At 39.7% G+C, this 26,945-nt stretch overlaps 1 protein-coding gene across 3 annotated transcripts in view; it reads right to left on the bottom strand.

Annotated features, from left to right (window-relative positions):
• The window catches only part of ATP8A2 (ATPase phospholipid transporting 8A2), a 572,378-nt gene that overhangs the window by 420,861 nt on the left and 124,572 nt on the right, over positions 1-26,945 (bottom strand). For all 3 annotated transcript variants that reach the window (XM_036018338.1, XM_036018340.1, XM_036018339.1), the window contains exons 3-13: positions 26,312-26,411; positions 25,748-25,846; positions 24,781-24,826; positions 24,077-24,117; positions 18,702-18,775; positions 16,513-16,582; positions 15,374-15,501; positions 14,099-14,210; positions 8,472-8,637; positions 3,291-3,418; positions 2,192-2,269 (exon numbers count right to left, since the gene is read on the bottom strand). In XM_036018338.1, coding sequence (XP_035874231.1) covers positions 2,192-2,269; positions 3,291-3,418; positions 8,472-8,637; positions 14,099-14,210; positions 15,374-15,501; positions 16,513-16,582; positions 18,702-18,775; positions 24,077-24,117; positions 24,781-24,826; positions 25,748-25,846; positions 26,312-26,411 — 1,042 coding nt within the window. The remainder of the gene's footprint in view (positions 1-2,191; positions 2,270-3,290; positions 3,419-8,471; positions 8,638-14,098; positions 14,211-15,373; positions 15,502-16,512; positions 16,583-18,701; positions 18,776-24,076; positions 24,118-24,780; positions 24,827-25,747; positions 25,847-26,311; positions 26,412-26,945) is intronic.

Below are 26,945 nucleotides of genomic sequence, written 5' to 3'. Positions count from 1 at the left end.
AGAGGGTCTTTAAGGAAGATTTTTTTCCCTAAAGAAAGGTTTTTCCTAAAGAAAGATGATTAACACTCCCAAAAAGTCAAATATTACACAAAAATATAAAGTTAGTACACTATGGGTAATTAATACTTTAACTACAAATAAAGTCTCTATGTAAGTTTTATATGCAGTAAATCTAGAGGTATAAAATGTTCAGCAGAATCAGCCTTCTAATAAAGTGTTTCTGAATTGTTTTTATATTCTATTCTTTACCCAAGGATATGTTTATCAATCTTCGAGAGAGAGAAAGGGGGAGAGAAAGAGAAAAAGAAACATTGATATGAGCAAGAAATATTGATTGATTGCCTTCTGTATGTGCTCCAACAGGAAATTGAACCTGCAACCTAGGTATGTGCCCTGAGAGGGACTCAAACCCCCAACATTTTGTTGTGTAGGATGATGCTCCAACCAAGTCAGCCACCCAGCCAGGGCTTGCCTTGCTGTTAAAAATTAAAAATTTAAGTCAAAATATTAAAAAATTTAAAAATTATAAGAAAGTTGAAGGTTTGCCATCTCTCTGTCTTCTGAATTTTAACTTACCCTTTAAGTTCCAATTCAAAACTATTCCCCATGCAATTCCACTTCTGGATGTTTATCTGAAGAAATCCAAAACTAATCTGAAAACATATATGGACCCCAATGTTCATGCAGCATTATTTACAATAGCAAAGATATGGAAGCAACCTAAGTGTCCATCAACAGAAATGGAGAAAGAAGATGTGGTACATATATACAAAGAAATATTACTCAGCCATAAAAAAAGAAATTTTGCCATTTGTGACAACATGGATGGACCTAGAAGCTATTATGCTAAGTGAAATTAGATAGAGAAAGACAAATACCATATGATTCCATTAATATATTGAATCTAAAAAATAAAATAAAGGAATAAACAAAACAAAAAAACTCATAAAAAAAGATAACAAATTGATGGTCACCAGATGGGAGGTTGGTAGGGTGGATGGGTGAAAAGGTGAAGGGATTAAGAAGTACAGATTGACTGTTAGAGAAGAGTCACAGGGATGTGAAGTACAGCAGGGGGTATCTAGTCAGTAATACTGTAATAATGATGCATGACTTGATGGGGTGATGAGTTTGTAAATTATATAAATGTCTAATCACTACACTGTACACCAAAAACTATTATTAAATGTCAAATGTAATTGAAAAAAATGTTAAATTACTTCCCTGTGCAAATGTCCCCATATACCCAGTAAGGACGAGTAATGTCATTCTGGTGCTTCCTGAGCACTTTCAATCCCTCAGCTATTCAGGTCCAGTTCAGCACCCTGAGAACAACGACATCCTGAGCACCGTGCAAAACAACCAAAGACTGTGTCTCGGGTACACCCATACCCCTAACCGGCTTGAAAGTCTCAAGAGACAAACAGATAGTGATATATTTATCATTATAACATCTCTTATTTTATTGTGTTTGTGTTTGGAAAGACTGTTATGGGAAGATAGAAAAGAGATAAATTAACTTTATCTGGAAAACTGGGAAAGAATTCGAGGAAGAGACAAATTTAGTCTGATGTATATGGCACCCACCTCACAGGGTGGTTGGGAAGTTTAAATAAGATGTTTAAAATGAAATTATAATCCTTAATTGCAGTGTATTCAACAGAGGTTATTCCTTGTAGTAATTTCAACATAAGAGGAAAACATAATGCAGAGTACAACTCAGTAAAGTAACTGGGGTTCATGGGTGATGGTGAAAAAGACAGTGGTTCCCTGAAATATTTCAGAAACAAAATCTGGAACATGTAAGAGATGTGATGAATACATGTCCTTCATATTAGCTCCCATATGTTTTGTAGGGTTAGAGAATATCTGAGTATCTTCACCATTGTTTCTCCTACCATTTTCTGCTGACAAACAATTCTAGGAGTCCAAAAAATATTATACTGTATCTTTGTACTAAATTTTTTGCAGGTACCTCCAAAGTGATAAGATATATCCATGTCTCAAAATGCAATCCAAAACTAATTCACATTAATGTTCAATGATACTCTCAAATACCATACAGCTCCTCAGACATTAAAACCACATTCATAGAGAAGTCTTTTTGGAAAAATCTCTCCATGATTCTTCTAACTCCAGTCTCCCCGCATGTTCATGGCACCGTCACTAAAGTTCCCGGAGAGGCTCTCACCTGGCCGAGCTCTTCATTCAGGTTTGAAGTCCTGGCCATTGCAGGGGTGTCGTTTTCAGAATAATACATATCTGTGTCCTGAGAGTGAGAAGAAGGGGCACTTCAGAAAGTATGTATCATAAACCTTCATTTAGATTAAAAACAAGTATGTAAGTACTCATTTTAAATTTGGGGGTGAAAATACAGTGGCAATTAGCATATAGAAACACTGCGATACAAGGAGAAAAACGTGATTTGTTGATATATGCAGAAGATTTGGTTTCACGATGAGTATTTCATGACCTAGACGAACTCATGTTCCTGATCTCAGCCAATATGTCCCCCACAGGATTATTATGAAGATTAAAATAAAAGTGCACATGACCCCCTTTAGCCTTTTCAAATATCTGGTGACAAAAGTAGACCTGACTGCAGGTTGTGAACACACAATGTAATACACAGATGATGTGCTATAGAATCATATACTTGAAATCTACATAATTTTATTAACCAATGTCATTTTATTATTATGAAAAGTAATAAAAAGTACATGAAGGCACCTGGTCTACATATACAGGATGCTGAAGTCAAGTGCTTAATGACAATGGTAGTTCCTTAAAAGTTCCACGTCCACTCTTAACAATGGAATCCACGGTACTGTCACCATGAATTTTGATATATAATAAACACTGATAAAGACACACCTAAGAGGTCTTTCTTCAGCACTATTTAGACTTCAAAGCATCACCAGCAGTTGCAGCTACTTCATCCCTGCTCACTAGAAGACAAGCATCTGTTAAGCATTCTGCCTCCATTTTCTCACTTTATCCTCACATGAGTCCCTTGAATACGTGCGACTATCTCCCCAGTCCCCATTTCCTATACCAGGAGGCTGAGATGTTAGGTAACCAGTACCTGCTCTCACTGGCGCAGGGACACCTTCGCCAGAAACCCCTGGCCACTTCTCTGGCCCTTTACCTTCCAGGCAAAATCATAAATTAATTATATTATTCCTTTTCTGGGAGCTCAATTAAACGGCTAAGGCTCTGAGAGAGTATTAGAAAATTGTGGTTGACATTTCTGCAGCAGCTCAACTTTTAAACTCTGCTGTGATACTCACCCAGTTTATAAAAAGGGCTTGAGTGTATTTCACAACCTCAAGAGTCACCAGTAAACTGATGGGAATAAGGTTATTGTACAAGATGATGAACGTCAACAAGTTATATCCAAAATTATCCGAGGTCATGTCTGTGAAAGAAAACCAGAACATCTGTATTGCTTCAGTTAGTCTTCATTGTTTCTTTTTATTTTATTGTTTCAAAATTTTTTAACAGATGCTCACAAAAAAATGTATTGTCTTATGTATACATTTAGAGATTCAAGTTAAAATAGTTATTGAGCTCCTGCTACATGGAACCAACTGTGAATACAAAAACTATTAATACACAATGCTTTCCAATAAAGAGCTGGCTTCTAATAGGAGATTGTGGGGCAGGAGAGTAGACGGAGGCAAACATGCCCCTCAATGTGGACAGGCATCAGGTATATATCTGTTAAATAGAAGTTCACAGGGCATTGCAGAAACAGGACGGATTTTTTTAACGGGAAAGCACGGTCAACTGAAGACCATCCAGAAAAATAGAGACATCAGTCAAGTTTTGGAGGACAGAGAAAAAACAGCTAACTAAAAAGGGTGTGAAAAAAAGGAAGGCATTTGAAGTTGTTGTAAGGAATATCCACAACTCATTAAGGTATAGGTATCCTTGAAACATTCCAAAGAATTGGTAAAATGGAAAAAAAAAGTGTGAATAGGAAAACAGGTGAAAAGAGGGAGGCAGGCAAGGAGCCTTGAGTCCACTTATTGAAGATAAGAGACGGAACGTCTTGTTGAAACAAGGCCTCTAGGAGATGAAGCCCAAAGCAGTGTCAGGATCAGCTTGGAAAGGAGGAGGGTCCAGGATTGGGAAAGGAGGTAACAGGTCTGTGCCTATCAAACAGGGAAAGTTCTTTGAACTGAGTAAAAACTCCAACAGTGACAGTGCAAATGTGAAGCTTGATGGAGCTTACCTGAGCTATTCAGACTTTATATGAATAATGAAGTAGAAGCCCTGGCTGGCGTAGCTCAGTGGATTGAGTGCAGGCTGCGAACCAAAGTGTCGCAGGTTCGATTCCCAGTCAAGGTACATGCCTGGGTTGCAGGCCACAGCCCCCAGCAACCGCACATTGATGTGTGTATGTGTGTGTGTGTGTGTGTCTCTCTCTCTCTCTCTCTCTCCCTCCCTCCCTTCCCTCTCTAAAAATCAATAAATAAAATCTTAAAAAAAAATAATGAAGTAGAAAGCATATGGGTGTGACAAAAAGACCATTCTTCCACTGTACATCCTGCAGCTAGTACTGAAGTTTGACATTATCTGAGCAATTCAAACACTAGTTTCCACAAAGCCTGTATACCAAGACAGTGTCAATGTTGTTTATTTACCCAAACCATACTTCATGAACTAACTATGCAAAGAATCTTCACATTTGAAGCTAGATACATAACATGGTTCAACTCCAAATTTTAAAAGCAATATCAAGGGATTTGAATCTAACCTACAACTGAAGTCCTAGTCACATTTCCTACATTTGTAAAGTGGAAACAAGAGTTTCCCCAGGCAGTTCAAAGTGTATGAGTTCTGTATGAGATAATAAAAGGAAAAAAATGTTTTCATCGGTTGAACTAAAGTGTATTGAAAAATGGAAATAACAATAAGGTGAAAAGATAATATCCCAAAATTTTAAAATTAAAATTTATTATTCAAAAAAATTTTACCATTAAATTTTGTTTATTTTCTGAAATTGCTGTGTAAGGACACTGACAAATCTTCTCCAAAAAAATGAAGCAATAAAACTCAACAAAATTGTCCAAACATTTAAAGTGCTTGGGAACTGATGATAGAGTATATAAAGAATTTGAAAGCATGCATTAAAGAAAATTTACTCAATCTTGGTAAGTGGAGGCCTTTGACATTTAATTCACAGGCAGCTTCTCCTTCTTTCCCCAACATCCAGGTTGCTTAAGTTCTGTTCTGGGAGGGTGGTTGGGGCAGGCCTTGAGGACTGGCATCTCTCATCTTCTCCCTCCCTGGCTCATGTCACATAAATCTACCTGAGGGCAGCTGCTACCACAGAGCCATGGCAAGTGGTCAGGACAGGGACAGCCTGAGGGAGCTGACATTATTTGGAGCACAGCATAAAAAAGCCACTCCCAGGGCACTGTCAGAAACAATAGAATTTCTAGTGGCTAATAATCAGGGAAGACAAATATCTCACAATATCAGTAGGGACAAACAAAGCAGTAGATCAGCCAGAAATGAAGCAGCAAGATCCATGGAAAACATGCCAAAGAAACCTTGCTAAGATCACACTCAACCCTGGTGGTCTAGAAGTTTATGTCCACACACAAGGCTGCATATGCTCAGGAGAAACCAGAGAGGGTACTTGTGAATTAGTAGTCCCTGACCGAAGGTGAGTCAGACTTTAGATTCCCCAAACATTAAAAGGATTCTCCAAGTCACACATAGATCAAAGAACAAAAGGGTTTAAACACAACCTCTCACCAATCACTGGCTGACCACTAAGGTATGTGGACCCCTAGGAATCCAGGCTTAAAAATAAAAACAAGGAGAGGACTGTCTATTAATGAGGATAGAGTTTCTTTCTGAGGTATCAAAAATGTTGTAAATTTAGGTAGGGGTGAGGGCAGCCCAATTCTGTGAATGTACAGCTGACCCTTGAACAACAGGAGTTTGAACTGTGTGGATCCACTTATATGCAGACTTTTTTCAACAAATACCTACACTATTTTACTACACTGTTTTCCATCTGCAGCTGGGAATTGGCAAATACAAAGGGTCGACTATATGTGTTGATCCATGCCATTTTACACAGGGGACTCAGCATCCACAGATTTTGATATCTATGGGGGATCCTGGAACCAATTCTGTGTGGATATGAGAGCCAACTAAGTTGTAGGGGAATCAAAAATTATACACAGATTTTTTTTTACTGTGAGGGGGGTCAGCACCCCTAATTCCTATATTGTTCAAGGGTCAGGTGTACTAAAAATAACTATATACCTTAAACTATGTATTTTTAAAAGAATTAAAAGGTAAAATAATGGAAATAAAACTGAACAGTAATATCAGAAGATATACACTGCAGGATAAAACAACTCTGTAGAATGAATTCAGGCAAGTTATTAAGCAAATAATTAAAAAACAGCAACAACAAGCTCCAGGAGGAAGAGGAAAACAGAAACCAGAGTTTCTGCAATAGCATATCTAAAATACTCAGTTTTCAACAACAACAACAACAACAACAACAACAACAAAACAGGGAAAAGACAAGAGTAGAAACTGCTTTTGACAGTAGTAGCTCAAATGATAGACCAAAGGCTTCAAAGCAGTTGTTATAAATATATCAAAGATATCAAAGAGCTAACAGAAACTAAAAGAAAGTATGGTGACAATGACTGGTTAATTAGAGAATATAAATAAATAGATGTAAGTTTTAAAAGAATGTAACAAATGGAAATTCTGGAATTGAAAGATAGTTAAAATTTTTTTTAAATCACTACTGGAGCTCAACAGTGGATTTGAGCTGGCAGAAAACAGAGCGATGAACTTGAATACAGATCAATAAAGATTATCCTATCTAAAAAATAAAAAAGAAATAAAGTAAAATTAACAGGGCCTCAGAAACCTGTTAGGATACATCAGTAAACTAACATATAAATAATGGAAGTACCAGAAGGAAAGGCAAGTAAGAGTATGGCAGAAACAACAAATAATAGCTGAAAATGTACCAAATTTGATGAAAAATATGACTATACATATCAAAAAAATCTCAACAAAATTCTCAATAAACTCAAAACTATTGAAAACCAAAGACAATTTTGAAAATGGCAATAGAACAATGACTCCCATACAATAGAAAACACAATAAGATAAGAACTGGCTTCCCAGTACAATGGAGGCCAGATGACAGTGGGATAGCATATTCAAACTACTAAAAAAACAACACTGTCAACCAAGAATTCTACACAAATTCTATCTTTTTTTATTTAGATGTTGTCTATTTTATTTTATTTTAATCTTTATTGTATTTTTTCCATTACCATTTATAACTCCCTCCCCAGGCAATCACCACACTGCTGTCCATGTCCATGAGTCATTTTTCCTTTTTCCTCAATTCCTCTACCTCCTCACCTGCCCACCACTAGCTGTCATCTGCTCTCCATCTATGAGTCTGTCCCCATTTTCCTTGTTAGTTCAGTTTGTTCATTAGATTCCACATATGAGTGAAATCATACAGCACTTGTCTTTCTCTGGCTGGCTTATTTTACTTAATTTCATTTTTCTCTAGGTATCAGAAAAACTACCCTCAAAGACAAAAATGAAATTAAAACATTCCAATATAAAAACTGAGAATATTGGCTGCTACCTAAACTGATTTATGTTAAATGCTAAAGGAAGTTCTCCAAGACAAAAGGGAATGACACAGGTGGTAATTAAATCCACAAAAAGAAACAAGGGGCAGCAGTACAGGTGGTCACATAGGTACTTAGACAATATAAGGACAGATTTTTATCCTTTCTTTTGAATTTAAAATAAACAATGGCAAAAGTTATTATCAAATGATAGTATTAGACTTACGTACAGATGTAATATACATGAGAACACAAAGGAGTGAGGAAAGAATGAAGTCACATGAAGCAAAGAAATGAAATAAGCTGGTAACTCAAATCCGCAGGAAGAAATGAAGTAAGTAGGTTAATGTAAAAAAACTCTATAAGCTTTTTTTTGCTTTTTGTTTCTTTAAAAAGCATAACATTGTATAAATCACTAATTACAACACTATTCTAGATAGATGCAATATATGATAAAAAATATCATAAAGCAAGGGACAAGATGGATCTATATTAGTGGAAATTGTCTGTATTGTACCAAAACTAAATTCTTATTAATCTGAAGGAGATACTCACAATTAAGACATACATTGTAATCCCTAGAGCAACCACTAAGAAAATAACTTTTAAAATAGAATTAAAAATAATCATTTGAATATAAAACAGTCCTCAAATATGTCTATCTTTAATTCATTCATAACTCCTAATCTTTCAATTCCCCTTGAAAGGCTGTCATCACACAGAGTAGCCAAAGGGCAGTGAAATATGGGATGGCCACCACACATAAACCATGCGTGGAAGGATTTTCCAAAAATGTTTTGTCTTACTTCAATAAGCAACCCACCCACTTACCCATCTTCTGGATGTACCAGTTCTTTCCATCTTGAGACCCATTCCAGTATAGGGCCCCTGCTGAGCTCACCAAGGCCATGACCAAGAGGATGCCAAACAACACCAGGATCTGCACATTGGTCACTTTCTCAACATTCGATCTTTTAAGAGGAGCTTTGGTGGAATTCTGCACAAAAGCATTTAAAATCAGTAAGGGTGACACAGACTCAGGGGCAAGGAGTGGGGAGAAAAAAAAGTAAGTTACCTAAATTCAACAAATAAAAATAAAAGGCTATTGTAGCCAAATAACCAGTGAAATTAAAAAGTGTACCATACTCCTGAATCAGCAGCTAGTTTTAAATAAAAATGACCGAAGACACATTCCACCTTGTTGAAAACCACATTTCAACTTTACTGGATTCAACCTATACTTCTTTTAATTACAATTTAGCATAAAATTAGCTACTTGCATTATCTTTGAACACAACAGGTGCCAAATCATTTAAGTCCAGTGTGAAATAAATCAGAATGTTTCTAACTCAAGAAAAACTGAAATATTCTATATCCTAAAAATCTAGAGAGGACCTTCAAAGTAATAATTAGGTCTACAATTAATATACAAAGATAGATTTGAAAGTACACATTTATTGAGAAAAAAGACATATCAACACATACACATCAATAATGCAAAATAGAACATCAATAGGTGTCAAAATAAATGGGTGGACAAATAATTCATTTGGAAAACTGAACAAGGAACAAGCAGGAAAAGTCAGGAAAGCTCTAGTGGCCAGAGGAGATTTGAGTGGAGTCCCAAATCATAAACAGAATGCAAACAGGAAGGTAAAACAAAAGCAGAAAGATGACCTAACATCTATAAGTGTGCATGGCCAGATCTCTCACCACTGGTGGGGACACCAGCCCAGCGAGAACAGAGGCTAGTGTTGGGAAGTGAGTCTAGAAATACTCATTAAAGCCAAATTCAAGGCCCACTTCACAATAGGTGGGAAACTTGGGACTATATCCTCTCAGCAGTGGAATAGTCAGTAAAACTGTTTGTACTAGATAGTTAGGCACTTAAAGTCATTTTATTAAAAGTTTCCCAAAGGTGATTGTGGTGGGCAGAATAATGACTTTCCCCCAATGACAGCTGTATCCCTAATACCTGGATGCTATGAACATGTTACTTATATGGTAGAAGGGACTTTGTAGGTGTAATTGAATTAAGGTCCTTGACTGGGGAGATTATATTGTATTATCCAAGTGGACCCAATGTAATGACTAATGACATGAGTCCTTGACCAGGCTGTGTAACTGCAGAAGCATGGTCACAGAGATGTAACACTTGGCTTTGAAGATGAAGGAAGGCTGTCCTGAGCCAAGGAATTCGGGCAGCCTTTAGAAAGACTGGAGAAGGCGAGAAAGATTCTTCTCCAGAGCCTTCCTGAGTGTTCTGTAGAAAGGAATGCTGCCCTGCAGACACTTGATAGGAGACTTCCAACCTACAGAACTGTAACATTACAACTCTGTGTTGTTTACGGGGGAGATGGGCATAGGAGCTTCAGTCTGCAGGCTTCTTACCATGAGTCATGAGCCTGTCTCTTTAGAGACAACACTGATTTGCAAAGATCAAGTGATTTGAAAGCTTATGAGGCACTAACGAGCCATGAAAATGGTGCCTCGTCAGTATATAAGTCAGCGCTCTGCCCTGTTCTCAATTTATCTGAACATTAACACAACTACAATGAAAATGTCTCTGACAAGAAGAATGCAAATAAAGTCACAATTTGAAAATAAAATTAAGATGAAAATAGAAGGCATTTCCTCAGTTCCATAGAAAAACTCATGCCACAACATCTCTGAAAGTATCTGAATTGTACCGCCAAGCCCAGCAACGCTACTCTCACAGCCAAGGCTTTCTGTGGGGTGGGAGTCGGAAAATGTCAGACTGGCGAATTTGAAAAGTCAGTCCAGTAACTATCTTAACAGCACAACAGCATCTTCCTTAATATACTCTTTGCTCCCTTTCACTCTGGCTCGCTAAATTATTTGCCCTTAACAGACTTTTTTAAAAATCCTCTAAAATCTAAATGAAAATCCATTAGTAAAAGCTGACCTACCATCAATCAAATGTCATTTAAAGGTTGACAAGGATGACTCATCACCTCTGGCCTCAGGTCAAGAACCAAGAGACCAGTTCCAAGGCTGCCCATCCCAGTCTTTCAAAACTAAAGACGACCTTATCATTTTAAGTAAACATTCGTTGGAGGCACAGGCAGAAAAAAAGTTACAATAAACATCATTTCTGTGATTTTATTCATTTGTGAACTTCTGATCTTTTCCAGAAGTTAAATCCTGGCCAGTTAACAGAGGTGGGAAAAGTTGTCTTTCATGCAACACAAGAGCCCAAAACTTCAGGCTTCAACACACACGCTTAGTGGAAAGCCGAGCTGTCCCTATTCATTCCCATCTGCTGACATGTCGACTTTCGAGGATGAGATTGTCGTGTGAAATTCTGACTAGCATCATAATTTCTGTAAAATTCTTAGGAAGCACTGAGTAACAGAGCTCTTAATAGAAACAGGCCAAAATGTCATCTTCTGTAAAAGTTTATATCTACCTGAATTTTACATATCTCATTTCCTCCTAAGAAAGCAGTCAGAAGAATATGAGTTATAATGTGGGCTCAGGCACCAGACTGCCAAGTTTTGAAACAAAGCTCTCTCTCTGCCTGGGTGTGTGACTTTGGCAACACGCTTAGACACTCGGATTCTCAGTGTCCTCATCTAAAAGATGGAAATAACAGTATCTTCCCCACAGAGCCATTGTGAGGGAGAAACGAGTTAATACAAGCAGACTACTTAGTACATGGGGCACTAAGTATTTGCTGTGATTCCTGTGATAGTACCTCTCTTTCCCATTAAATCAACCAACAGAAGCAGTAGACACTGAAATATTTCTACATGTAACTACACTCAACATGAACAAAGGACATCTGAAGAATGGAAGGCATTGAGGGGAGAGTTTAAAAGACAAAGTAGAAGGGCCCTAAAGCAACCGTATTTCCTCTCTGTGGTCCAGCAGCACAAGCACAGAGGAAACATGTTATTTCCCAACCGGGATGGCTTCCAGCTATTTGTGTTATATTCTATTCCCCATGAAAGCTCATTATTTTTCTGTTGTTTCAGTTCTGAAGGCACAGCGACTCTAGCACAGACACTTCTGGGGCTTTCCATTATTCTGCACTCAGTCAACATGTCATGGGCCTTGCAAAGAGATTTATCACATCTGGGTGCAAGGAAAGGTGCCCACCACACTCATGGCATGCAGATTCATAGAGTGACTTAGCACACACCTTGCTGACTGAAGACATGATGGGTTCATTTTAAGTGTAAGATCTCACACGCTTTTGCTACAAAGCTATATTACCAATACATGATCTAGATAAACAGCGACAGCCTGAGAAAACAACCAGTGTATTGGGAATCTTGAAGAATGCCTACATTTGTAACATGCACAATCTAAAAACTAGACTCAGGGCCTTGCGCAAATTTGAATTCCTTGTGATCTCTTTGTCACTTCATAGAAAAACAGAAGTGACCTGTAATTAGTGGAGCTGCAAAAGTGTCAGACAGTAGATGCTGGCACTGACTCAGAAAGTTAGAAAACATGCAGTAGGTAGCAGAGCACTACTTATCAAGATAGTCTTCACATACAGGAGGCTCAGAACAACCAAACCTAGAACTAGTGAGTACCTGTGAGTGGGCAAGGACCTAGCAGGGAGGATGGACTGGGCACATGTCAGACATACAGAATAAGGGTCATCCAAGAGCTGCCTCTCAGCATTTACTAACCATTCACTTTTGAGCTGCATGGGCCACCCCCCACAACACACACACACTCCCTGCGACCATTCCCCACACCAGGCCCTACCATTCCAGGACCAACATCTCCCTACATCCTCGCCCTCTTTCTGAAGCAGTTCTGCCCCTGCCTTACCCAGTGGAGGACACCCTTTCTTGAAGGTCCTGCAAGCAGAGGGTGCTCCAGTGAAGACCCACACCCCTCAGAATCTCAAGAGAACATTACTGAATGTACATGTGGGACCCAATAATACTGCTGACATTTTACTCCTCTAATGTCATGTTAAAAACCCACTTGTAAAATTCATGCCATTCAACAACACTACCTTCTGCCTCTTCCCTCAGCAAGTCTACCCATCCCTTTACTCCTTGAAGACTGCAGCAATTGGCTTACAGCATCCATCTCTACCCCAGTTTTGCCACAATGCGATCTTCAAAGTCACAGCACTGACCCATCAAATGGTGTAGTCTCTCGGTTCTTTACTCCTCAACATCAAATGCCCTCCAACAGCTCTACCTTTAGCCTCCTACTCCCGGGGTTCACTCCCAGCCTTCCCCATTCTACACACCCTCCACCCTAGAAACTCAAAGACAAGCACCCTACACACTGATCAGCTGCCACTCAGCAACTCTAACAATCTTCTTCAACTTCAGTGAGTCTCCCAACCCTTCTAATCCTCCCCATTTCCTGCCTCTGTCTCAGATCCATTACCCAGCTAGTGTGGACACTGGGGTCTATCGCTTCCTCTGTTCTAACAAGTATTTAACTCATTTGACCTCTAAGAGTGGACCAACACAATAGCCTCCTTCTCCAACTCTACACCTCAAATGTGCTTTTTAGTATCATTCTTAGTAGCTAGTCAACTGACACCCCCAAAGCTGGGTTGGTTGACCTTTCTGTATACACCAGACCACTCTGTAATGATACCATTACAACAATGATCCCTCCACTTCCTAACTCCCTGATACTCCTAAGTGCATGTGGTTACCTGGGGTAAGGCTGGGCCTTTCACTATTGTATCCATTCAGCTTGGCACAAGACGCAGTGCACAGTGGTCACTGGACATTTTTAAGTTAATAATATAGTTAAGTATATGCTGTAGAAATGATACAAAAAAGGCAGACAAGAAGAAAAGCCAATCCTTATTAATAGCTACCATTAGTAAAATAAGATAGCCAAGAGATACCAATGAAATATAAGAAGTGACACACAGGGACACTAGTTGATGTTGAATTTCAATGCAGTCTAGCAAAATGTGTCCAGACATATATGTGGTCTGCAAATTCACAACTAATAATATTAAAAATATTAACAGGGAGAAGGAGCAACATCATTTTCATTAATTTTTTGGTATATAAAGAATAAACATTAGTTCAACATAACTGATTTTAAATTGTCTAAAATTCAGTTAACTAAGACAATTCACTGTAAAATCCTAATTAATGGAATGAGGAGCATAAGCAGTGAGAGAAATAAAGAAGGAAGAAGTCATTGCTCAAGCCCAGCAGATATAATGTGTTAGAACTGATTGTCCCCCTAAATATGGAAAGCAAGACCATTGATATTTCAAGCAGGAGGTAACAACATCTGACATAATAACAGAAATCTATGAGAAACTATCTAAAGAACCAAAATAAAGGCACTTCCTTCCCAAAATTAGGTTCATAGACAAACTCAAGCTTCCTAAATGCAACATTGACAGTTCTACACTCTATGCCATAAAAACAGAACAAAATTTTTAAAGACTAAAATCAGCATTGTTTTTCAGCATAGAAATGTTTTACCTGCATGAGTTTGGTGTCGTGTCCAGTGTAAACAACTATGCCAAAGACCCACTGAGTATTTCTAAGCTGTGTACCTCTTAATAAGATCTGGTCAGGCCCAAGGGCAACAGGGCTAAAAACAAGAAATAATATTTATATTCAATGATAGTCTGACAAATGAGCATGAGCTTTCCCCTTAAACATAAACCCACAGAATCAAATGTTTCCTTTACTCTAATTTAAATTATTTCACTGAGGAACAGGGTCAAGGAAGGTTATCATTAACTTAATCTCAAAAAAAAAGGGACCCACCAGAAAGGTTTCTCTTATCCATTCGTCACTACAAAAAAATTTTTTTTGTTTTCCTATAAAATGTTAGAGGAAATGTGTCTCTTATAATCCAATTATAAAACCAAAGAAAGAAATTGTTCAAATAATCAGATGTTTATTCATTTAGGAAACCCAGTTTATTTTAGAGTTCATTATAAGAAAAAATAGCAATAAAGCTATAATATCAGATTTGTCAAGAATGACAGTGACCAGATAAAAGGCCGAGTGATAATTTAGAAACTTGAAATGGGAACCGGTGGAATGGCTCTGCACACAAACTGAGACATGAGGAGAGAGCAGTCACATGTAGTTGTCATGGTCATTGTGGGTTGGTTTCCATCATCAGGTCCCTCTCTGTGGGTCTGTTCAAAAACTACAGGTGGAGAGCATTGATCAGCATGTGGATTACAGATAAGCAGAGGTCAAAATTGCACCCCAAAGTAATGACAAAAATGACTCTCCGACAATAAAACAATGCCAAGAGACAAAGACGACAGAATATAGACAACAGGGCAGTGGATATTTTCAAGAAAGACTGATTGTTGTTCCTTTCATTTAACTTTCTAAAAACAAATCCTACTTAAGGGCCTCTCTAATGACACCATTAGCTCTTATACACCTCAGAAACCTCCCTTCCGCTTCTCTGGATAACAGCGTGCAGTCAAAGCCATGTCTCCTTTCTGGCAGGTAATACACACAGAAAGAACAGGACAGTGCTGTGAGGCTCACTTCAGACCCAATGGCTGTTCTCCCTTAACAAAAATCAGTTCTTTCTTTAAATTTCAGGGATGGTTGAAATTGATTGAAACAGTGGTTCCTAAAAAGCTTACATCTAAGCTAAACATGACAAAATCTCACTCTTTTTGAAATACGAAACCAGTATTTCAAACTAATATTTTCCAAACCTCCAGTAATTCTGAGTCCCATTTAAAAAATAAAAAACACTAAGAAACAGGAAAGTGATACCTTTTCCCATCTAAGTTCAAGTTTCCAGTGAAGTCATAGAGGTGGCGGTTGGGCCCTTCACATTCCACAGTTCCAGACAACTTCATCAATACCTCCCTCGTTTGCATATCAGCCGTGTGACTCAAACTCTAAAATGGTAAATCAAAAGGGGAAATTTATTACAATCTTCCACGTTGAGGGACAACATTCCACATCCCCACTGTTAATCTAAATGATGAATCCTCTAAAATGAAACAGGAAATAACTTGGGAAGGCTAAGGGATCAAACTATCAACCCGCAAGACGGACATTAGGGCAGCTTTGTTCACAGGCAGCAACTTAATACAAAAGTTTCAAATGAATTCAATGAAGCAGAAAGATAATATTCCACCATTGTGCTGGAAACACCCATGTTTAGTAACAATTCACGCACTCAAACACCTTACGGAAAAGCATCTTCATTAGCCATATTCTAACACTGGTGATAAATATAAAGTACCCTTTAACACAGTGTAATATCTAGCACACAGTAACTCTTCCTTAAACAGAAAAAAGATGTCTAAATCAAATATTTGAGGTAGAAAAGAAAGATATGTGAACAGAATTATCAAACTCGACTTTATGCAGTATATAATTTAAGTGGCAAATTCTTCAGATGTTTATTATATTAAAGACTATTCTTCATTCTAGAATTTTAAAATATGGTAAGAATAGATTTATTTAGAGGATGGAAATTTTGTATCTATTATACCATTCTCTAGAATTACAATCTCAGTTAAAACAACGGAAAGGGAGGTACCCATTGTCTATCTAACTTCATCTCTCCCCTGTAGGTGCTGCACTTTCCACCATGCAGCTCAGCCCCCAGAGCCTCTCCCCACAGGCACCAACAGGCAGACAGCACAGTGAAACCTAAGTTAAGGCATGACCCACTTCCTGACCCATTCTTTCTTGGATGAAACCCACTTGTTTAGGTCCACCATCACTCTTAAGCAGTTCCTCTCATAATAGAAGACACGTTCTCCCCATAGCTTCCATTAGGGTTAAGGCATAGCCTTCTGTGCAAAAATGTTTTTTCCTCCCAATAAAGCACTGACTGGTACATGTGGGGACCAGGTTTGGGCCTCCTTGACAATACAAGTCACAAAAAATAACTTTACCTGGCGTATTTTAAGGTTCGTCTCCCCATCTAGATTAGCTGTTTCAATATAACACATTGCCTGAGGTTCACTAAGGAGAAAGGGGGGGAAAAGCAAAGTTTAGTAAGGTCCCTCCACAAACACGCAGCTCATAAAGACTCTACTAAGGAAACTATTTCTGCAGACCAGCCCTTCAAAATAGTGCTACAGTTGACCCTCGAACGACCCAAGGAGTTAGGGGCACCTACACCAACCCCCACTGAGCAGTCAAAAATCCAAGCTTAACTTTTAAGTCCCTGCAAATTTAACTGCCCCCAGTTGTCCCTCGGTATGCACAGGCAGTTGGCTCCCGGACCTCCCATACCAACTCTGCATCCTCCCAACCACAGACGGAAAATGGTATTTACTGAAAAAGACCCACATGTATGTGAGTGCACATACTTCAACCCTGTGTAATTCAAGGGCCATCTGCATAAAGGACCACTTTAGTAGCAGTAACTGGTAGAAAGACAAACACTCGTGTTTGGGGCTCAACACCAATACAAATGATCTGCCCTGATGGGCCCCACATAATAGCTGCTTGACCTTGAGTAACAGAATAACTGAGGGTAAACGAGATGGGGAGGGACAGGTGAGGGCAAACACATGGTGTCCTAGCCAACAGGTATAGGAGACCCCTAAAGCCTGAGCCCTGGCCCACTCCTCCTGACTGAAAGAGCCTCCCCAGGCAGCACAAACCCGTCTTCTGAAGAGTTACAGCCATGGGGGCTCAGGAATCAAGGCACAGGCTTGGCAAGCCTCTGCGGCCCTGCTCCCTGTGCTCTGTCTAAAGGCAACTTTTCAATCAGAACACCTGATTTTAAGGGCAGAAAACTCAAAAACTAAAGTCAAGCAGAGCAGATACTACTACCTGCAGTCTTTGGGTTTAGGCAGCATTGTCAGTGGCTAAGAGAAGGGGCTGCGCCACCCACCAGCTAAGTTAAGATCTGGCGCTACCTCTACCGGCTACATGGCTTCAGCAAGTTGTTCAGTGTCTCTGCTTCTCTGCTTTCTCCGTGTAAAGTAAGGACACCCAGGGTTGTTGGGAAGATTCATGGAACAGAGTAGTCAGCAGGCTGCTTGACACAGAGTGCAGACGGATGACCACCCTGAAGGCCAGATGTGAGTCTCATATTGCAACCAGGTTTTCTGAGGGCCACAGCCAGAAATCTGACCCCAAAGCAGCCAGTGATCCACATTTTACTAAGATTTTCTTCGTCATGGAACATGAATGCTGCCCCACATAGAGAGTGCTTTAACCACTACCTTGAGTAGTAGGTAAAAATAACCACTGAGATATCTTAAGATACCTTTGAGATAAAAGGGTTACCCTTTTATCTCAAGCAGAAAATTCATGTTAAGGCTTAAAATCTCATGTGCGATCAAATCCAATAAAAGAAACATTGTCTTCAACCCAAAGAATATGCATAGAATGTGAGCATCTACGATTCCCAACAGGAATATAGGAAGTTTTAGTCTTGAACTCATGTCATTTAATCTTGAACTCAAGAGTATTCTTACTCTAATTTTGTCACCCATTCTTTAATATATAATCTTATGTGTCAAGCCAAAGAAAAGTCAAGGACTGCATTATGTACTTAAGCCACTTAGTGATGATACCTTTCTGGTAAAAACTACCCAGAAAAATGTGGCAATAATCCTTGGGCAGAAAGGGAGCAAAATGTGGATGAATGAAGAGGAATCACCATCTGCAGGTCATGGCTATGCTAAGAAAATGCCTGCAGCTCTCTGAACAGCTAGTAAAGGGTTCTGCAGGAGAGACTGTTGGCAGGACCCCTCCGGACACTGGATGTGAAGTCTCAGACATGCTGCCACCTGGAGGTTACTGGAGTAATCACTCCACTGCTCTTGAATGTTTTTGCATGTTTCCTATAATAAGGAATAGCCCAAAATAGCCATGAGGCTAAAATGAACAGATACATGTGAAAAAGCTCCCCCCAAAAGGACAAAGGAATAAGTAGGAGAAAGAAAATTTAGGATTAAGGCAGGAAAGAGCAAGTGACAGGTAATGAAAGAACAGGCCAGAGAGAGAAAGCTGGTGACTCAGGGTGGAAGGGAAAGGGTGGCTCAAGATGTCAGCAGTCACCATTTAAAATTTTATTGTTTCTTAACATTATTTCAAAAACTGTGCCCACTCTAGCACACCTGACCTGGAGGATAGCAGGATCATGTCTGCTGGGAGATACTGCCCATTGACGACCTTCACAATGTCTCCCACTGTTACCTAGAAAACCAGGGGCAAGGACAGAGAAGCATGGAAAAAAAGAAAGCACAAATGGTGATAAATGTGGTTAAGTATTTGATGAAAAATTACTATAGTACTATGTCATGAAGTTTAAGGTAGAGAGGCCCAAATTATTTTCCTTGATAAGAACAAAAGTATAATCTTTCAGTACAGATGAATGTACTATTGCCTCTTTGCAATGACACTGAATGAAACGGAAAAAAAAAAGAAAGGGGAGGGGGAGAAAAATGAGTCAGAACTATCAAGGTTTCTTTTTCTTATAATCATTCATCCACTTACAAATTCCACAGCTTGACATATGGGACAGTGCCGCAGCGGTATGCAGTTGGGTGGACTGGTTAGGTGCACAGCTCTGAATTCAAATCCCCCAGTCATGTCCCAGCTCCTTAGGAGGTATGAATGACCTTGAACTAGTCCCACTGTAACAGGGTACAGCCATGCAGGGGGGGTCCCAAACTGGGATTTGTTAATGGGGTACAGAACTCAGTGTCCAGGAAATATTACAAAAATATATATATAGGAAGTCGTCACCCCCACAAGTCTGAGCTGGGGGATGGGACGCATGGAGCAGGGCCATTCAGAGTTGTTTTGAATAGCTACAGTTTTGCAGATAACCTCTAGAATGGTCATTTAACATATCTATAACCTTTAACTGGTTTCATGGACATATTAAACAGCTGTGGCTGTGCTTTGAGTCAGGGGCATAGCAGTGACTCAACCCATGATGTAACTGGGAGGCAACTCCCCCTGGTTACAGAGCCTGTGTAAGAGCTTGGAGATGACTGGCTCCACACCACAGGGCCACACCTGCCTGGACTTACTATGGCAGCCCAGAGAAGCTGGAAGAATACAAGAATGCTGGCAGCTGTGGCCAATTGTGGGAGGAGTCAGAAATGGTGCGGCAGAAGAAGATTGGCACTGGGATTTAAACCCAGGTGCAGCAGCCAAGCGGAGTCTTTTTGGGACCGAGTAGCTTGGGCAGACATGGTAAGAACCAAGGACTTCTATTTCTTTTTCTGAGAGACAGAACCCTGGACTGGGCAGAGGGGGAAGGAAGAACTGTGCGTTTTGCGGGTATTCTAAAGGACTTTGGGATCTCAATGAAGACATTAAGTTATTACTCTTAAGTTTGTATAACTCTTTAAACAAATAATCCCTTTCCTTTTAACCAATCTCTGGCATTGAGAGATTTCTTTCCCTGGCAGTGGGCAAGGTGAACCTAGTACAGGGTGGGGGACCTCCAAAGCATAAGGGTGGGACCATTCAGTAATAGTGTATCGCTCACCGCCCCTCCCCCAGTTCTGTTCTGTAACACCATAAAGTCCTTGTGTCTCAGTTTTTCTCATCTATCTGATGAAACCAACTGAACTCATTTCATGGGATTACATTGAGGATCACTTGAGTTAAAACATGTAAATTGCCCCATTTTACAAATGGGAAAACTGAGGCTCATCGTGAAATAATTTAATCAAGGTTACACAACCCAGATTTAAAACTGAGCAATCTGACTAGTGGTCTGATGAAAAGGCAATACTAAATTCATCCATGAACAGTCCACCTAAAAGGTCCCCCAGAAATACACCACATAAAACAGAGAAGATTCATATAGCCTCAAGAAATTGCCAGAAAAAATAATCATAGCCTAAGTCAGAGACCACCATGAGAAACACTCCACTGGACAGAAGACCCCAAGCCAAGGAAACAGGTGTCTGAAGAAAATTAGCACCATGGCCAAGTGGCTATAAATCCTGTAAGTAAGGTCACATAAGCACCTGGCCGAATGGAATGCAGGCTTTCACGCCAGGCGGGCCTGGGCTCACTTCCCAGCTTCACAAGGAACTCAGCTCTGGGATCTCGACAAGCTCTTCGCCTCTCTGAAGTCCCACGTCCTCACTCATAAAATAGGGACAAGCCACCACTGACTTTCTGGGGCTGACGCAGTGATTAAGGAAGTAAACACACACACCTAGCGTGACATGGGCACATGTTAAATGTTAGTCTCTGCCGGTGGGAGTGTTCAGTGAATGGGCTCTAGAGAGAGTGTGAAAGTACAGGGTGGCAGATTCTCTGACAGCACAAGGAGGGCCGTTCCCAGTACACTAGCAATTCAAAACTCAAAGTGGGCACTATCTTTTCTGTTTCTTATTCTAACCCATGCTACTATTCTCTTAGAAATCAAGAATTTCACATAACATGATATTTGTAAAAAACCCTGGATTTTGCAACCTGGGAGAATGGCCCGAGCCATTTAATTTTCAATAAAAAAGGAAGGCTTATCAAAGGTTGTCCTATGAGTGCTGTGAATCGCTTATCAAAGTGTGTGGGAAGTCGAAGAAATCAGGCTCAACACAGGGAAGGGTGGTCAGAGTTAAATTCCAGAGCCACTGTACATCTGAAGTTAGTACCGGCTTTTAAGGCAAAAGGAAGACATATAGTTAAAGTATCTTCCATAGCGAAGAGAAGTCAAAGAATAAATGCTACAGAGCTATTTTAAAAGAATCAGTACAAAAGCAAGAAATTCCTATGAAAATTGAAAATGCTTTTTAAAAATATTTTATGTGAATGGTTTAATTACATAGAACAAAATCAAAAGAAGCAATTAGTTTTAAAAACTAGAAAGGAAAATTATCCATTTTTCGAAAGAAAAGAAAAACAGTAGATTTTTTTAAATTCAAAATGGGAGGACGAGGGAAATTAGGGCTTTCTCCCATCTTTATTATTGAAATAAAGAAACAATTATTCCCCGGTAACAAAGTACTAAGAAGTTGCATATACATGATAAACTACTTGGAATTTTGTTTGAAAATGGCTTTCTATCTGCTGTTCTTATGCCTAGTTGTCCCTTCAGTGGGTGAAACTATCTAGAGCAAGAAATTTTAAGGTGAAGAGACTACCCTCCCAGATCCTTGCATTCATTCCAGCCTCAGAAGATTTCTCAAGTCTCTGAATTTTGAAGAATAAGCCCAAAAGTCTTCTCAGAGTCAACCAAAGTTGTCGAGGTCCACCGCAGAGCTGCTGCTCAGCACTTACCAACAGTTCAGCTACATCCTGGGGGTCGCTGATTTGTGTGTTGGCAGTTCAGATTAGTGGTTGACTAAGGAAGCTGGAAGCCAGTGTATTCCACCGTGCCTGCCATCTCTGGCACTTGTCACCACTGCCCTCTAGTCACCTGTCCTCTCCCACATTCTCATCCTGTTCTGAGCAGTTCTGCAGATGTGCCTGGCTTTCCCAGGCATCTTGGAGTTCCACCCAGTTTCCTCTGTCTTAAACTGGTTGCCTCCTGCTCATCCTTCAAGAGGACACTAGAGCATCTCAAAATGGGAGCCTTTCCTGACCTGGCCAGATGTCCCCAGAGCTCCTGAAGCACCCCCCACCCAGAGTTCAGGGCCTGCACTGCACACTGTTTAGCCGCCTATCTCTTCCACCACACTGCTGCTTGTCCCCTGTGGTCTCCAGACCAGCGGCATCAGCCTCACCTAGGGACTTCTTAAAAATGCAAATTCTAGAGCCTGCCCTGGAACAACTGAATTGGTGCTTCCACGAGTGTGGCCCAGCCCTCGTGCTGTGCCAGCCCTCCAGGTGCCTGGGATGCCCGCCAAAGTCTGACAACCACCGGAAAAACAGCTCCTGAAGAGCAGGGCCAAGCTACTTATTTGTGTCCCCAACGCATAACACAGTCTGGTACACACCTAGAGCTCCATTGAAACAAACAAACAATACATTTTTTCATTGAAATAAAATATGTAGCGAATCATATTAACAACTTGTTGTTTTTCCTCCAAATGTGTATGAGGAGTTTGCGAGGCCGTCAGCCCCTGGGCCCAGAATTCACAGATCATCACTCCCCTTTTTGCTGTTTCAAGCTGCGTCATCATCCCAAATCCACGCTGTCCTCTGCTCCAGCCAGTATCAGTGCCTTTCAGGGGAGGAGGCTGGCAGCAGGAACCTTAGAGAAACAGGCCGTTCCGAAACACCGTGAGAGTGCTTGCATTCTACAGAATTTCTACCCTCGGTGACATCAAGTCTCCAACCGCTTGACAAAGAACCACCCCACTTCCAAGTGAGAGTGAGGTCAATTAATACTGGTAGCACAGGACTTCTGGGTTGCTACTAAAGTTGAGGTGTTATCACAAAACACTACAAAGGGACTCCTATAACAATGTAAAAACAAAACAAAAACTAAAATGAAGACTATAGTTACCATATCACTGGCATTTTGCAGATTCAAAGATCACAGCAGCAATTTTAAACATTGCTTACTAAACATTTAGTAAGAGAAATTATTCTAAGTTACACTTCTAAAGAGTAATTTTCTTTTGAAATCATGTAAACTGGCTTTGAACAGCGGGGAAATGAGAGTCATCCCCCAAAACCATCTGTGACTTTTAAGAAGGTCCAGCTAAAACAGAGACTCACTTAAAAAGCTAATTTTATCAGATCCGAGAAATGCAGATGGCACAGAATATTTCTTCTAAATTATCTATTCATCAGTATAAGCAACCAAAAAAAAAAAAACACACAATTCCCAAACACTGCAGACTTCATGCCTCCAGGAAGTGGAGACCAGCCCTTCTGGATGCTACAGAGTTATGGGCAGCAACCACCGGTTGTCCCCAGTCCGCCCTGCCTCAGAATCGAGGTGGGATGGTTTCCAACCCCTACATCCCACACCTTATTGAATCCAACAAGTTAAAAAACCTTTAAAAATTGAATTGAGGTAAAGAGAATGGAAGACCAGGGAAAGTGTTTCTTTTTATCTTTCTTATCCTCGCCCAAGGACGTGCTTATTGATTTTAGAGAAAGGGGAAAGGGAGGAAGGAAGAGGGAGAGAAACATCAATGAGAGAGAGAAACATTGATTGGTTGCCTCTCGTACAAACCCCGAGTGGGGATCAACCCGCAACCCAGGCATGTGCCCTGGTTGAACCCATGACCTTCCAGTTTACGGGACAACACTCCAACCAACTAAACCACACCGGCCAGGGCAAAATGTTTCTTAAATTGAATTTAGAAACTAGAAAATGCTTCGAGATTTCAGAAATATCCATCAGGGACAGTGAATTTCACAACTCTATTGACACAGTGAGTGTGGTCTAGAAGGCACAGGGCATGAAAACATGCATCAATTCTAAGTAAACCTCATGGGAAAACTCCACAACATAAAACTTATATTAAATAGGAGTGACCTGTGTTTTAACATAAACTTTATACTGTAATCAGTACCAGCAATTAATTGCAAGTCATCAATACTTTCTGGTATATCTTTAAAAATAGTTTTTACCTCTTTCCATATAATGGTATGCCACATACCATTTCTTAACACTGAAAAAGAAGAAAAGATTGTACCAATTAATACTGATGATAATCAAAATAAGCTTTCCCAAAGCCAAAAGGCCCCTTCCAAAATTTCACGTTTAATTCCAGCACATTCAAACACACCATGTCCTCAGGCACACAGGAATAACACCACCACTGCCTACAAGAGCCCCAGTCTACATGCCAATGTGCTGTGTGTGCTTTTATGCATGTGCACACATACAGATGTATGTGTATAAGTTAGATCTACCCATGTTTAGCCCAGAAGAAGAAAAATTACCCTGCTGTCGCAATATTTACCAAAAACAAAACACACGAACATAGCTAATTTTCTAGAAACCAATTCAGGAAAAGCTAGGCAGAGAGAGGGAGGGAGTAATTACAAACCAAGGATATGAATGCTAGGACTTTTTTTTGATATAAAATACATATAGCTCCTGAAAATTATAACCTTTTCTAAAATTCTACAATACACCAATCCCATTCAAATCTTCATTGCCAGGACTCACATTTTATTGCATTTGTTTATCATTTTGCTGTTTTTTAAGGTATTTATAGATCATGTCCCCAACTGATCTCAACACCATTAACTACTTGTTTAAAATTCCTTAAACACAGGTCTTGTTTTCAGGTTTTCTAGTGGAAAAAGTGACCAGCCTGGTATCTTACCTATGGTTTTCTTTTTGTTAACTGCACTGTCTGCCTTATGTCGCTTCTGTTACAGAAAGAAAAAAAGTTCTTAGATTCAAAAGTTCCAAATGAATAATTGAAACTGCAGACAGTAGGGATCAATGGGAGTGGTGGGGGTGGAGGGGGAGTGGGCAGGAAACCAGCTCCCTGCCACACTAACACTCTCCAGTCCAGTTCAGTGGTCTGCAACCAGCACAGCTCGCTACTTTAGTGGACAAGTGCAGCAAAGGTAAGATGTATCATCTGCTCTGATTCAAATTACTGTATACAAGTTCTAACAATGAACAAACACCTTGAAGTATGAAACTTCTCACTCCTCTTTTGTTTTACATCAGACTGAAGGAATGACTCAGTATGGCAAACACAACAGCAACAATTGAATTCATTTTATTGATAAAAATAATTTCTGGGGCAAAGTACCTTATGTGCAAAGAAAATGCACATATGATGAGTGCTAGATACTGCAAGTATGGGGGGTGAGTGGGGGAGAAAGAGCCCAGACTTAGAAAAGAGGATGGAGTGCGAATATGGTCATAGCCAATGAACTAGGAAACACACTGAAATCAGTATGAGGAGGGAGAAGATTCTTGTAAAATTACCTCAGGCACAGCCAGCACAATGCTGGCATGCTGGACAGCAATACAGCCCTTCATTTGCCACCAAATCAGCAAACTCTACAGGAGAACATCAGTGATAAAAACCAAAGAGGGCCCAGGAACTCGCATTGGAAAGCACAGTCTGAACTACTTCTGTGTCTTTGTAGGGTATTAAGGACACTGCATGCACATGTCCGCTCCCCACCCCCCAAAAAAAACACCATCATGAACTTTGAGAAGCTAGTTTAAGTTACAGACCAATGTCCTGTCTTAAACAGAAAGCACAAAGCAACAAATGAGTTATGTTATATCCAATAAAAGGTTTTTATTATCTGAAAGCAAAAACTTACAAAATCTTCTACAATCTCTTTGATGCCTGCAATTGTTAAAATAATGATCAACGGCACCAGGGTGGTATATCTTCCTGTTGGAGATACATCTGGGATTTGCTGCAAGACAAGAGACCAAAGGAGGGAAGTTGACCAATTCAAGTCCTCCACCAAAAAAAAAAAAAAAACGACACTCACCACTCACTCTTCTGTGGTTCTTCTCCATGTCTGTTACATCAAAATAATTATCTTATTTTAAAAACAAGCTAAGTGTGTTACATATTTTTAAAATTTTATCCAACATGGCCATATGTAGAACAGAAAAAGAGTTTAAAAGTAAGACCCTTGGGCCATTTTCTAGTGACTCTTTTAGTAATTGCAACTTAAGGCATACTTAAAGGAGTCTGCCTTTGTGCAAGATCATGCATTAGTTCACACAAACAATAAAGAAAAAGAAAGGATAAAGAAAGGCAATTACATTCAAGTATTATGACACGTTTTCAGGTAAGTGACCTTTCAGCAAAATCTCATTCTGCATGTAGTCAAGGTTCTGAATTTCAAATAAACTTTAAGAGGAAGTGTTACCTGTAATAAGGCAATGAAGAGGAAGAAGGCGTTAGCAGCTCTTCTGATCTGCTCATACAAGAATCGAGGTAGAAATGTCAACACGCTGTACTTGGCCGTACTATAAACACAAAGAAAAATACTACTATCAGTTATTGATGTACATTCTAAAAAAATTTAAAAACACAAAGTTTCAAATATTTTACAAGGTGTTTTAAAAAAACATTTCAAAATTCAGAACAAGTAAATGCTGTGCTGGTCCTTGCATACAAAGCTTCTTTTTATAAAAGGACAAACCTATTAAGAAAAAATTCTATGTGATCTTTGTTTTCAAAGTTTAATATATAAGTGTTCACTAAGTTTTCACACAGTGAATTTACCCACCTTCTAGGAGCTATGTGCTACAAACACAGTGAGCATATACAGAATGTTTCAAAGATCCCGAAACAGAAAAGAGGCCCACATTCCAAACACAGTAAGATATGAACACTGAGATACAGAGGAAGGTGGAAGCATCTATTGGGCAACTCACACAAGCAAGACAGCGTTATCATTCCAGGATCTGTGATGCTCTACAATTCTTACTACAAAGCCACTGATTCAGTGTAGAAGGTCAACTCTGTAAAACAAGCCTGGGTAACAGGCCTGGGAACAA

This window comes from Phyllostomus discolor, chromosome 2, assembly GCF_004126475.2.
Source record: "Phyllostomus discolor isolate MPI-MPIP mPhyDis1 chromosome 2, mPhyDis1.pri.v3, whole genome shotgun sequence".
NCBI lineage: Eukaryota > Metazoa > Chordata > Mammalia > Chiroptera > Phyllostomidae > Phyllostomus > Phyllostomus discolor.
Note: the sequence above shows the minus strand (reverse complement) of the source record. Positions and strands in the feature narration are given on the sequence as shown.